The sequence below is a fragment of the Aethalodelphis obliquidens genome, unplaced genomic scaffold (assembly GCF_003676395.1).
Source record: "Aethalodelphis obliquidens isolate GAN/ISIS:26980383/991018 unplaced genomic scaffold, ASM367639v1 scaffold2, whole genome shotgun sequence".
In the NCBI taxonomy this organism is placed as follows: Eukaryota; Metazoa; Chordata; class Mammalia; order Artiodactyla; family Delphinidae; genus Aethalodelphis; species Aethalodelphis obliquidens.
Window position 1 is genome coordinate 10,732,750 of NW_020837946.1, and position 14,226 is coordinate 10,746,975.

Genomic DNA, 14,226 nt, shown 5'->3' on the forward strand with positions numbered 1-14,226 from the left:
CAATAAAACTGTCCACATACAATGTAAGTTTGAGTCTGACAATCATCACCAGTTCTTTTTCTGTGGGTCAATTCAAAGAGTCAAACATGAATTTTTTACGTTACATATAGTATTGTTTTTGTTTGACTTAATTTGTATTGAAATAAAACCATTAAATACAGTTAACTTACAAAAGTTGTTATGAATTACAATCCACTTAAAATTATTGTTTCTTATTTTAATAAGGTTAACCTCTTTCTCATAGTAGTTTTTTACCAAAATATATCTTATATCACTAATAAACCGTCATAGTAAAATTTTATTTTTAAACAGGTCTACGTGGTCCTCCATTTATGAAACTAGACTTATAGGTAAAATAAACAATTGCGATTCCTTGACTAAATAATCTATAAAAACTAAACAGAGAAAACAATGTATTGCCTACAAACATTAAAATGTTAACTATTTATGAATACCTTTGAAGAATATTTTATTAGATTATTTAAAAGTCAAAATTATAAAGTGGCATCATTTTCTCAGTGATTCTTATTCCGATAACATTTCATTTTAAAACCATAATAATGACAGAAGAGAGGCTTTGAATTTAAAAGTTATGGACAACCACAAAATTAGCCTTTAGGCAAGAAAAGAGATGTTTGTGTTCTCTCGGTGATGATGTTGTGTTTTCATCTGCTACGGCTGAATATGTTTGCAGATGCTCTAAACAAGGGCGTGTGCAGACACAGAGTGGAATGTACTTTATATGAAGAGAAAGGAACTTTCAGTCCAAGAAAAACGTTACTATCTTTTATGTGTATTTATTACCAATTATGGTTCTCAACTTTTTGCCTATTTCTATTTTTTTTAGCAAATCCTTATTCACGGGATAAAGAAGCCAATCTAAGCACTTTAAACAATATCAATAGCTGGATTAATATTAGTCCAGTTAATTATCCGATAACTTCTCTATTTAATCCCTTGCATACTTGTTGGAAGAAAACTATGTAATAAATAAGGAAAATATTTATTTAAAATAACTTATTACTTATGTAATAAAATTATTACACCTATCACCTGTGACAGTGCTTTCACTTCATTCATGCATGTACATTTATCAGCAAGGATTTATTGAGCACCTATCAAGTGCCAAGTTATGCTAAGCACTAAGAATACAGTAATGACCAGGACCTGCCCTCATGAGCTAATAATCCAGTCAAGGCTGAAGGAAATGAACCGTGTTTAAAAGCAAAGGTAATTAAACAAACATGCCTACTTTAAAAAAAAATCTTTCCCTGTATCATTCGACATATTTGGATTTGCACATTCAGGCATTTTACAGTTAACTCAATAACATCACTCCAGATTGAGACAGAGTCAACACAGAGTAGTTACGTCTTATTCCTAATTGGCTGATGTCTCAGACACAGCCTCAACCTCCCTGCCCACGGTGCTCTTTCCAGACCCTGAGGGACCCCTTTCAATACTCAGCCCATTAAACCGTAATGAATAATGTCCCAGGCTTTAATATTTTAATCACACATAACACTCACCCTAAGCCTCTAGAAATTTTAACTTCCCATTACCAAGTTTCCTTATATCCTCCTGTAATAACATGGAAGCGGCCTCGTTTGTAAGAAAGGAAATACCTAACTCTAACCCACAGGTCTCCCTCAATTCTTACTGCACAGGAACTGTATCACAAAATTATGACTTCCTCTTTCATTTGACTCTTTTTAAAAAGTCTGCTATTATTACCAGAGTCTTTTATTGTGCAGAAAGAAAGGCATTTTGTCCACCCACTTTGATCACACTCTGGAGTTTCTCAAGGAAGCTTCTCTCGCCTTGGACTTCACAGCCTCTGTCTTCTCCCTCTACTCAGCCTGTGCTTAAAACAGAGCCTCTTAGCATTACCCAACAGGTGCTGATCAGGGGAAAACCATCCATGCACTGTTTGTGTCATTTTCCCTCTTCTGCTTTTAAATGTGTCCTGCCTGCCTTCCAAGCTTACTTCAAATCCAGCTTCTCTGAGATGCCATTTGTGATGGGTCCCCTTTTCCCAACTTCCTTTACCAGCACACAGGCCTGTCACTTCTGTAGCACTTCATGTTCATCGTGTTAGGGATGTGTTCTGCTTTCAGCAGACCATAACTCCCTGAGAGAAAGAAAAATACTTGTTTGTCTTCTCAGCACCTGACACCAAGCCATAAACCTCGGAGACGTAGAGCACGTAGTCCCCTCATCAACCTACACAACCGCTACCCCATACCCACCATTCCCCAGCCCTTCTGGACAGAGTCTTGTCTTATACTCTCCACTTGGAGTTCAGCAACGGAAGATGGCTAAATCTCAAGTAAACAGCCCACGGTCATAGAGGGTGAGCATAAGCTAAGAGCATTCTCATCACAGAGAACATTTCACCATGAAGTGCACTTACTGTAAAACTATCAAAGCTTAAAATTTAGGACTCCTTGGTTGCATAGAACCCACTCCCAGGTACTCACATGGTTGTATGTTTGTGTGATTTTCAAAGTGAAGACATTTTAACTGCAACTGTCTCCTCCCATTCAGACTCTCACTACATCTTATCTCTTCTCGTGTGGAGGGTCATCAGAGTGACCACAGACATGTGTGTGGTCTAGCTTAAGGGAAATTGAGTAGATTAGTGTTTACATGAGATATATTTATGTTGCTTGAGATCACTTTCATGTATAGTTAAGTGACTGCTAGCCATCCACATGTAGGAATGTCTTCCTGAATGCCCCCATCATGGACTCAGCCAGACATTGCTGCTTGAAGATTTTAGATCAGAGACAGTTTCACAATATGAGGTGTCCTACCATCCCCAATACCAGAAACATAAAATAGTGAAGAGAAAAGAAGGTTTATGTGCCAGAAGCTAGTCTGTGGAGAACTCTTCCAGTCACCAAACATGTAAAATTATAAATACGAGACGGGGTTCTCTTTGGTGCCTAGAAAACACAGAAGTCCTTTCCTGGTGGGAAATTGGATAATACAGCATTGAAAATTATAAATGAACCATGAACTTTTTTTTTCTTTTTTAACAGGACTCAAACAAAAGAGAATTTATCCAAATTTTTATGTTTGTAGAGCACAAACTTGTAATGGTATTAAAATGAATGAATATATAACAAGCCATATAGGAAAGAAATTATGTAGTGGTTTCTCACTAAATTTGACAACACCTGGAAAATGTATAAGATATTATCAATAAAAGTTTGCGAAGTTGAAAAAACTTAAATCAACAGTATTAAAGACTAAATTATCTTTCGATTCTCTTTAGAGAAAATAATGTCGTAAAACTGCTTTTATATGAAGAGATGATCAGAGTATGGGGCCAAAAATGTAGAGAAAAAGGATCATGGAGGTGCACTGGGCAGTTTACTAATTAAAATATCATTTTTCTGAAAGCTCTCATGTTTGTGGTATTTGTCAGTCTATTTTTATTTTTTAATTAAATTTTTATTGGAGTGTAGTTGCTTTACAATTTTTTTAACGTTTTTATTGGAGTATAATTGCTTTACAATGGTGTGTTAGTTTCTACTTTATACTGAAGTGAATCTGTTATACATATACATATATCCGTATATCTCTTCCCTCTTGCGTCTCCCTCCCACCCTCCCTATCCTACCCCTCTAGCTGGTCACAAAGCACCGAGCTGATCTCCCTGTGCTATGCGACTGCTTCCCACTAGCTGTTTTACATCTGGTAGTGTATATATGTCCATGCCACTCTCTCACTTCGTCCCAGCTTACCCTTCCCTCTCCCTGTGTCCTCAAGTCCATTTTCTAGTAGGTCTGCGTGTTTATTCCCGTCTTGCCCCTAGGTTCTTCGTGACTTTTTTTTTTTTTTAGATTCCATATATATGTGTTAGCATATGGTATTTGTTTTTCTCCTTCTGACTTACTTCAATCTTTTTGACAGACTCTAGGTCCATCCACCTCACTACAAATAACTCAATTTCGTTCCTTTTTATGGCTGAGTAATATTCCATTGTATATATGTGCCACATCTTCTTTATCCATTCATCCGTCGATAGACACTTAGGTTGCTTCCATGTCCTGGCTATTGTAAATAGAGCTGCAATGAACATTTTGGTACATGACTCTTTTTGAATTATGGTTTTCTCAGGGTATATGCCCAGTAGTGGGATTGCTGGGTCATATGGTAGTTCTATTTTTAGTTTTTTAAGTAACCTCCAAACTGTTCTCCACAGTGGCTGTATCGATTTACATTCCCACCAACAGTGCAAGAGGGTTCCCTTTTCTCCACACCCTCTCCAGCATTTATTGTTTGTAGATTTTTTGATGATGGCCATTCTGACTGGTGTGAGGTGACATCACATTGTAGTTTTGATTTGCGTTTCTCTAATGATTAATGATGTTGAGCATCCTTTCATGTGTTTGTTGGCAATCTGTATATCTTCTTTGGAGAAATGTCTGTTTAGGTCTTCTGCCCATTTTTGGATTGGGTTGTTTGTTTTTTTGATATTGAGCTGCATGAGCTGCTTATAAATTTTGGAGATTAAGCCTTTGTCAGTTGCTTCATTGTCAAATATTTTCTCCCATTTTGAGGGTTGTCTTTTCATCTAGTTTATGGTTTCCTTTGCTGTGCAAAACTTTTAAGTTTCATTAGGTCCCATTTGTTTATTTTTGTTTTTATTTCCATTACTTTAGGGGGTGGGTCCAAAAGGATCTTGCTGTGATTTATGTCATAGAGTGTTCTGCCTATGTTTTCCTCTAAGAGTTTGATAGTGTCTGGCGTTACATTTAGGTCTTTAATCCATTTTGAGTTTATTTTTGTGTATGGTGTTAGGGAGTGTTCTAATTTCATTCTTTTACATGTAGCTGTCCAGTTTTCCCAGCACCACTTATTGAAGAGGCTATCTTTTCTCCATTGTATATTCTTGCCTCCTTTATCAAAGATAAGGTGACCATTATGTGTGTGGGTTTATCTCTGGGCTTTCTATTGTCAGTCTTTTTAAATTTGAGATTTTTTTGTGATTTCTTTTCTCCTTCTAAATAAATAAATATTCACGTTCACATCTAATTTAGAATTTGAATTTCATCATTCTTTTTCTAAAAGAAGGTCTCCTAAAATTGGATGTACATCAGGCCCTAAAAACCTCCCCTACCACCGAGCTGCAGAAACATATACAGACTAAATATAAGCAAGTGGTTGGTTTATGTCTTGCTTTGTTTTGGTCTTGGCCCAGCTAACAAGTATGGACGGTTTCCTCCGAATATAGGTAGAGTTTCACATTGTAGCAGAAAATTAATGAAAAAATTGTTCATCTTCAGAAACTAAAGACAATATTGGAGGGCAGATAAGTGGTTATTATAGATGCTTTTCTTTGGTCTCTCTGCTTTGCCCTCTCCCACTGGGAAATAAGATAATAGAGCTTTGTGATGTCCAGGGGCCAGGTAATGCAACTTTCTTTAAGGTGAACGGAAAATTGTCTAATCAATTCAATAACTGTCATCCCAGCTGCATGTGAAGAAAAGTCCCTGAGTACTAATAGATATTGAACCAATTTTCCAAGGGCAAAGTGACTATCATTATATGAATATTCTCAAACTCCTCTAGATCATGAACCCCTTCCAAGCATCACCTACTATTTATGCTTCCATTTGCATTGTCTGCAAAAGGACTCAGGCCTGAATCTTCCCTGTTTACCCATCGTATTAACCCAAAAGAAGAGAACCTCTGAATGAGAGTGAGGGTGGCACTTCATGCCCTTCCTTGCCCCAAATGCCCATCGAGTTATTCTTAAGAAGAAATACTGTAGGATGCACTGCAAAGATATTTTGAGCCCAGGAAACTTGAAGAAATCTCCCAATACTTGGGATAAAGACAGTAGAGACCTTTACACTTCAGCAGTATATAACCATTTTAGTTTTTAAGGCCTTTCCCAAAATCTTTCAATTATAGTTCTTTTTCCCTCAAAAAGAAAAAGAAGGGACTCTAAGAAACCATGACCTCAAACGACTAACTGAAATCAGAAACCCCCATATGCTTGCAGGCATCTACTTAAGTCCAAACGTCTGACTAAATACCCAGATAATTAATGTTCTCATCCAGTTTTGTATGATCAAATCGACATGTTAGGAATAAAAACCTTTGTATGATTTTTAGTAAAATATTGTTAAACTTCATTTGCATGACCTCATTTAACATGAACCTTCCAAGACCTTATTTCTAACACTTTTCTTTCTCCAGGACTTTGCTGCAACCAGACTCTCTCCCTGCTTCTTTACAGTGCATTGCTCTTTCCTACCTCCAAATATTACTCATACTATCTGACCTCCAGGGACGTCAGCCTCTTTCCTTACCCACCAAAATCCTATTCATCTCTCAATAACGTATCTCGTCTCTTTGCAAATTTTCTTAAAATTTTCTTCTCACCATTCCCATCTGAATACTCATGGTGGTTTGTTTAATCTATGTGATATGTTTAAATTGTACAATTCTTTTACTGTTGCTCTGAATTATTATTTAATCTTGTAGCTGTTGTTTTCATACTCTTACTTATTCAAACACTTATTTAAGATAGCTACAGAAGAGGTAAACTCTACAAGATGAAATACATTAAAATTAACTAAAACAATGAGACAGAGAAATCCATTGATCGTACATGATATGAAAAGTGGTGGAGAAAGGGAGCAGGAAATAAGAGGAAAGAGGGAAACAGCAAGAAGTGTTTGTTGCAATTATAAACAGAGGTTGAGAGTATTACAAATCTTTTTCCTATTTCATGAGATTTGACAACACGTTATAAACCTGAAGATTTTCTTGGGACTGTTACACTGGTTCCATACAAAGGGGCTTTGTTTTGTTTGTCGGGCCATGAAAGACGGAGGGCATTTGGTGGGATCAGTTGGAACTATGAGTAGGAGTTGGGTGCAGACGCCCAAAGGTAAGATGGCTGTTTCTAGGCCAGATCAACTACACAAGATATGTACGACTCTCTAATCATTTGCCCCAAACTAATTCCTGCTTTCTTCAAAAATGACTGTCATGGGGCTTCCCTGGTGGTGCAGTGGTTAAGAATCTGCCTGCTAATGCAGGGGACACGGGTTCGAGCTCTGGTCTGGGAGGATCCCACATGCTGCGGAGCAACTAGGCTCGTGAGCCACAACTACTGAGCCTGCGCGTCTGGAGCCTGTGCTCCGCAACAAGAGAGGCCGCCATAGTGAGAGGCCCGTGCACCGCGATGAAGAGTGGCCTCCGCTTGCCACAACTAGAGAGAGCTCTCGCACAGAAACGATGATGCAGCACAGCAAAAATAAATAAATTAATTAATAAACTCCTACCCCCAACATCTTTAAAAAAAACAAAATGACTGTCATGTTTTTCACTTAATTGACAATATTTGCCCTCTTTCCCAGGTCTGCTTTGTGAACCTGGATGTGAACAAGGATGCATGCAGTACAGAGCACCTGCAGCAGGTAGCACTGGGAACTGGGCTCTCTGGGAACTCACTTCAAGGACTGGCTGTACTGATGAGAGAACTAACATGACTCCACTTAAATGATGCTCACTTTGTAGGAGACTCTTTAATTAGGTGGTTTCATCACAGCCCATCTCCCTGACCCCTTTCCTGCCACTTTCCTACACAGCTTGCCCTCCTTATATTCGTGAAACTTGCTTTCCCCAGTAGACAGATGCTTTCTCCTGCCTGCCAGTGCCTAGGAGTGGCTTTTCTACTCTCCCCTTCTCCACTCTCAAACACTCTGTCTGTGATGACTTTTCCAAGGTTTTTGCAAAACCCGCTTGATACCAGCTAGCTCTTCCCTCTGCTTTGTCCTTCCTGCTGCTTTCATCAAATGTTTTATATCTAACCTCAGTTTCCTAGCCCTACACTCATCTAGGACTCAAACATTTTGCACTCTGTAGCAGGTAAATGTTCCAAGCTCATCCAAGGTTGTAAGATCCTGATGTAAATCCTTGACAGCATGCAACAACTTGAAGGCCCATTCAATCCTTCGGAACTAGAGCCTGTGGTTACAGTGGGAAGGATTCATTCCCAAAGCTGAAGATGGTTTGATTTCACTATTTGGTGTAACACTCTTTAATGAATAAAAGCACACCATTTGCCACTTGATTATCACACTATGGTAGACCTGCAGTTACTCAGTTACTCCCGCAATGTTCTCTTCTTGATGATGCTGCACCCGAAGTTCTCCAGCTCAATTGCCCGTACAGATTATTTATTATTGACTTCCACTGAGCTCCAAAATAGCACTCATCAGTGTAGTACTGGAGAGATCTTCAAAAGAACTTGTACATATAATTTCATTTGATGGAATTATGGTGCAGAGTACATCAAAGAGAGAGCAGGAAGGACCAAAGCAATTGACATCTTAAGAACTGTGTTTCCATCAAACTTTATGACATAGAAAAGACGCATTATAACTTAACAGCATTTTTTCCTACTCATTTCTCTGATTAATGTGATCTTCATGAAAACAAAACTGTTTCAGCAGTGATCTTTTGGACAGCTATTACAGTATTTAAATATGCAAATAGATTACAGATATTAATTTTTAAATATATGTGAAATGGAAATTTGGTAATATTATGGAAATCACATTTTTAGAATCTATAAAATGCATATGTAGATGTGTATTTCTAATTAATCTGTGCTGTGTATGAATCTCTTAGTATTCCCTGCTTGAGTTCTCAGGTTTTGATATTCTTTTGTTTGATATGTAAAAGAAAATTAAGTATATATGTCTACCACAATAAAAGACTAAAGCAAAAAGAAATAAAAAGAACATTGTATTTAATGAACTTAGGTGTGATTTGAGACCACCTTCTTCTATGCCTAAGGGTATACATAAACTGAATAAGCTACATAAAGGTGTTCAAGGAACTCATCTCATCTTCTCTGGATCTGAGGCTACTTATGAGTGAAAGGAAAGTAATAGTGGTACAATCCATATAAGGGTGTTGCAGTGATTGAAGATAGTAATGTAACATATGTACAGTCCTTAATGGTGCCTTGTAATCAATACATACAGAAAAATCAATGTTAGTAATTATTTTATTATTAATATTATTGTTGACTTTATTAGAACACATCATTATTAGTTAACGGGTTTCTTATTCAAGGATTTAAAGGAAAAAGTTCCCAAACTATCATGTATAACTGTGGTGTCACAATAATCATTAAGTGTTTACTTCGGAAAACTTAGAAGTAAAAATGTTTAAATCTTTATGTTTAGGAAATTTTCTATTCCCGTCTAAACCTTATGCTTCAATTTTATACAATCTCTTCTAGTAATAATCTTAATAGATTAAGTAATCTATATTATGCATTGTTACTGAGTATATTATTTTTGCAAGTAAAATAATTTTGGGGTAGTATTTTGGAAGTGAAAATAAAACATCTAAGCTAATAAAGATTCTTGTTCTACAGAAATTGGTCAATGTCTCACCAGATCTTCCAAAACTTATCAGCTCCATGAACGTCCAAAAGCCAAAAGAAAATGAAATTGTCCTCCTAAGTGGGTTAACATCTGGAAATCTCCAGGCAGATTTTGAAGTTTCACAGGTAAGAAATATAAGCTCTTGATAACCTATTCACTAGTAACAAGTTATCTGTGGTCAGCTCTTGACACAAATCAGTACAAGGCCCAAAGAGATGCTATACATAGACTCCCATAGCATAAGAATCAAAAATGTCCTTGTATTCAAGAATAGGCTTTACTTGTATTTCTCTTAAATATTGCCCCTCATAGCTTGACAGAGTTTCCCTTACATCAACTCCTGACATGTGTTATCTTCTCAAGTTTATGGTGCTGAGTTGCACTTAAACTAAAGCAGACACACTAGGCATTGGTTGGTTAGCTTGGTTTTCTACAAATCTACCGGATAATCAAAAACAGAATTGTCTTCTGTTTCAGGAACAATAGCCAAATTCTAATTCATACCTTGTGGTCCTAGAATCGCACAATTTCTTCTTTCCAGATACTATTTATTTCTTAGGATATATCATACCAGCCAAGCTAATAAATATAGGATAGGGCTTCCCTGGTGGTGCAGTGGTTGAGAGTCCGCCTGCCGATGCAGGGGATGCAGGTTCATGCCCCTGTCCGGGAGGATCCCACATGCCGCGGAGCGGCTGGGCCCGTGAGCCATGGCCGCTGAGCCTGCACGTCCGGAGTCTGTGCTCCGCAACGGGAGAGGCCACAACAGTGAGAGGCCCGCGTACCGCAAAAAAAAAAAAAAAAAAAAAAAAAAAAAAGGGATAGCAGCCCCAAAGATGGAAATGGAGTTTCCTAGGCCCAGAAATGAAGTTCCCAGAATAAAAGAAGATTACTGAAAATAAAGTAGAATTTAAAATACTATTATTATCATTCAATCTACTAATGTTCATTATTAGATATATCATTATAACACTGAAGAAAACTTTAAAATTTTAAATTGGTTAACCAATTTACAGAAAAACACATGAAAGATTTCTAAAGACATACTGTATAAAAGATCGCAAATTTTCTCAAATAAGGTATGTTGATAGTGATAGCTCCAGTTTAAAATAATGAGCATGTGTTTTCCTCTAACAAATTTCTCTTCCTTGTGTTTTAGTTTTGCTGGAACGTTTTTAAATCTTCTTTTATTCTTTAATCCTTCAAAATATCAAAAAATTCAGAGGTCCATCCACTATTTCTTGCCGTACTCCAGATACTTAATGAAAATCTACACACAGCCTGTTACAATTTGCTCATCAAGCCTAGAACAAAATTCTTCCTCGTCAATCTAATGACACATTTCCTTAGTGAGAAAAATGAATTGTTGGAAAAGAGAATAAACAGCTCTAAGTATCCTCTCTTTGTACTAGGCAAAACCATGATAACCAAAAGCAATTTTCAAAGCTTAGTTTTAAGAGTGGTTTCGGCACCAGGCCTGTCAGTAACGATTTCTAATTAAACTCTCCGTGAGGAGAGTTGGAAAGAACACAGGAATTGGAGTCCAGCAGACCTGGATTGCATTGCTGGCTCTTCCACGTTATATTTCTGTGACTTTGAAAGGATCGGTCAGCCTTTCTGTGCTTCTGATTTCTCATCTGTAACAGAGCAGTAGCAACAGACACCTCATAGAAAATTGTTCGCATTAAAGGTCATAAGGTATGCAGACACCTAGTAGACTATCATAAAAATTATATAATAATATCCGCCATTATTTTACAGGCTCCATTGTTTGCCATCATTTACCTAAGACTCTCAGGATGGTTATTTACTTTCAAGAAGATTGTAAAGAAAATACATTTTCTTCCTAAGGGTACCACAGCGGTGTAACATTGAATGTTTAATAACAACCTCCTTTCCCTAAGCCTATCTTGAAGTATTATTTAACTGCTCATATTGCTTTCTTAACATTTCTTTTGATTCCTACCCCATTTCACTTTGTTATTTATATTTAGGCTAAATGATAGGAAATGACAATATGCAATAATCTTGACCTGCAAATCTGACAACTTCTTAGGGTTCAACTTTATTTTTATTCATGTCTGATCTACTGGGAGTATGTTATGCTCCAACCCCTAGAGTAATTATTTGATTCATGTTTGTACCTCCCAGCATACCTTGCATATAATAGGCACTCAGAAAGTACCTATCAAATTTCACTTCAGTATATTATGTCTGAATTCAGTGGAAAGAAAATTAATCAAGCCAGCTCTCATTACTCTAGAGCAGTGGGTCCTCACCATTTAGGGGAGCACAGATCCTTCGTGAATTTCATAAAAGATATAGACCAATACTTCTCAAATGTTAATGCATATTGGAATCACCAAAAGATTCCTTGAAAATGCAGATTCTGATTTAGTAGGTCTGGGGTGGAGTCTGAGATTATACATTTGTAACAAGCTCCCATGTGTTGCTGAGGCTGCTAGTACACTACCCACACTTTGAAAGGCAAGATTATGGACCACCTTCCTTGAGAACAGACCTAATCACATAAGCACAGAGATAAGTTCTATTTCTGAGCCCCCTAGGGATCCCTGGACCCTTAGAGAATTACTGAATTTTTCATTTTATAATCATCTGTCCTAGAATTACTCTAATTATAATATGCAATCAAAGAGATTGATAAATGATATTTATGTCAGAAAAAGATAAACTCCAGAAATACAGTATAAATGTCTACGTGTATGTGTTCCTCTGCATATACACATCCTCATCACCCACACACACACACATACATTCAGACTCAAGGATTCTAAAATGTCAAGTTAACTAGGATGAGACTTAAGTAACTCCAACCACAGTCAGCATGTTTTAAATAATCCCATTTAGGACATAAAATATTTCCAAACATTTTGAATTCCATTTGAGATAAGTTTATTTCGCTTCCCTTTGTCCACTAACTGTTGTTTCCATTCAGATAATTTTCTCTTAAAAATTACTATAGATAAGCATATTGTTCCTCTTACAGGAATGTTTTCATTTTTGTAATGCACAAGACATGTCTGTGATTTACTAGTAATCTGTGCGTGGGCAATCGAAACTTTTTTTTACTGCTATTCTAATGAATAACACTATGAAGAGTGAAAATGTGTCGCAGAGAATAGGGAGAGGGTCTGTAACCCTGGAACTGAACAGAATTAACAGGTCTCGGTGGGACACCAGCCAATGATTTGACCTCCTTCACTGCTGTCCCCATATGCCCATCCTTTAGACAGAATTCGTTCACTTCCAGGGGATTTCTTTAAATCTCATTTTGGCTACTTCTTCAAATGAACAATACAAATTATAAAGTTTAACTGTAATTGAGAAAATACTTGCTATCCGTCTGAAATACTGGCAGAAGTTGTATTGAATATCACCAAGGCAGAAAAAGATATTGATCTGAGAACCTGGGATTCAATTTAATCAAGAGGGGTGCCCAAGACAGCCTGAACTTTCCCCTCAGCTTGGTTAAACTTTAGACAGCCTTCCTCCTGACTCCAGGCCCTAAACCTCCCTTTTCTCAGAACATTTACTTTAGAAAACATCGTTATAAATTATTTCTCTGCCCCATTGAGATGTAAATTGTTATAAAAGCCTTTTGCCAGTTTTACAACCCAAGAATGTCTTTCTGAAGGACCTAGGACCCATCTCTTTGAAATGTAACCATCAGCAAAGCTAGTGTCCCTGTCTCTGTGGAAGGGTGGGAGCCTGACTTCTGTGGGCACTTTGCTCCAATTTGCAAGACTACTTTCAGCCATGAAGATACAAGAAAGTTTACTTTTCCTTACCAAACGTAGATGGATGTCAATCCTCCTATGCCAGCTCTTAAGAACCCAATTGCCTTTTGTTTCAGTGGAGTTGTGGTCCAACTCTGTTCTGGCCTCTCTCTCCTATTTTAATAACTTTGAGTAAAGTCTTCAGTGCCTGGTAAATGTTGCCCAGGGCAATTTTTGCTTTGACAGGAGAGAACAAAAATATGTGATATAATTAGTCTATTTTCCACTAAGTCAAACTTTCTCCTGGGTACCCTGTGTTCCCCAAGCACCACTTGAATTTTTTTCAAGCAGTTCATCAATAAAAGCCCAGAAAATATTCCAAATATTTTAAAGGTCCCCATTCCTTCTAACAGGAGAGATTGATAGAAGAAGAAAGGTCAGAGGGGATGGTTTTATATTTTCTCTTTTAACAAATGCCTTTTTCTCTCTCTGCTTTCAGTGTCCTTGGTTGTCAGATATCTGTTTGGTCCAGTGTGCAAGAGGGAACAGACCAAACAATACCAACTGCATCATCTTTGAAATCAACAAATTTTTGATTGGTCTGGAACTGGTGCAGGAGCGGCAGCTCCACCTGGAAACAAACATCTTAAAAGTGGAGGATGACACAAACTGTTCCTTGTCTTCAATTGAAGAAGACTTTCTTACCGCATCCGAGCACTTGGAGGAGGAAAGCGACGTGGAAGAATATAGGAACGGTGAGAACTTTCCAATAAAACGAATGTGCATCCTGAAATTAGTCACCCTATAAAAATGTCTGGGTTAAATTTCAGAAAAGTTTCAGGCCACATCAGTTTGGCTGACACATCACAACCTTCACTTAAGGAGTTTAAAGAGGGAGAGAGAGTAAGAAAACACTAGTGGGGATGCTGACAGAGGCACTTTAACAGATTTAATGGTTAGATGGCCCCATTCTCCCTAAAGATGCCTTAGGGATGCTGAAGGAAATCTATGTGTTTTCAAACAAAATCCTCCTGCCTGCCAAGAGATGGAGACTATCACTT

At 37.5% G+C, this 14,226-nt stretch overlaps 1 protein-coding gene across 1 annotated transcript in view; it reads left to right on the forward strand.

Moving 5' to 3' along the window:
* SPHKAP (SPHK1 interactor, AKAP domain containing) overlaps window positions 1-14,226 on the forward strand; it is a 94,452-nt gene that overhangs the window by 46,207 nt on the left and 34,019 nt on the right. Inside the window, exons 3-5 of the mRNA XM_027115709.1 lie at window positions 7,386-7,445; window positions 9,419-9,553; window positions 13,665-13,920. Coding sequence (XP_026971510.1) covers window positions 7,386-7,445; window positions 9,419-9,553; window positions 13,665-13,920 — 451 coding nt within the window. The remainder of the gene's footprint in view (window positions 1-7,385; window positions 7,446-9,418; window positions 9,554-13,664; window positions 13,921-14,226) is intronic.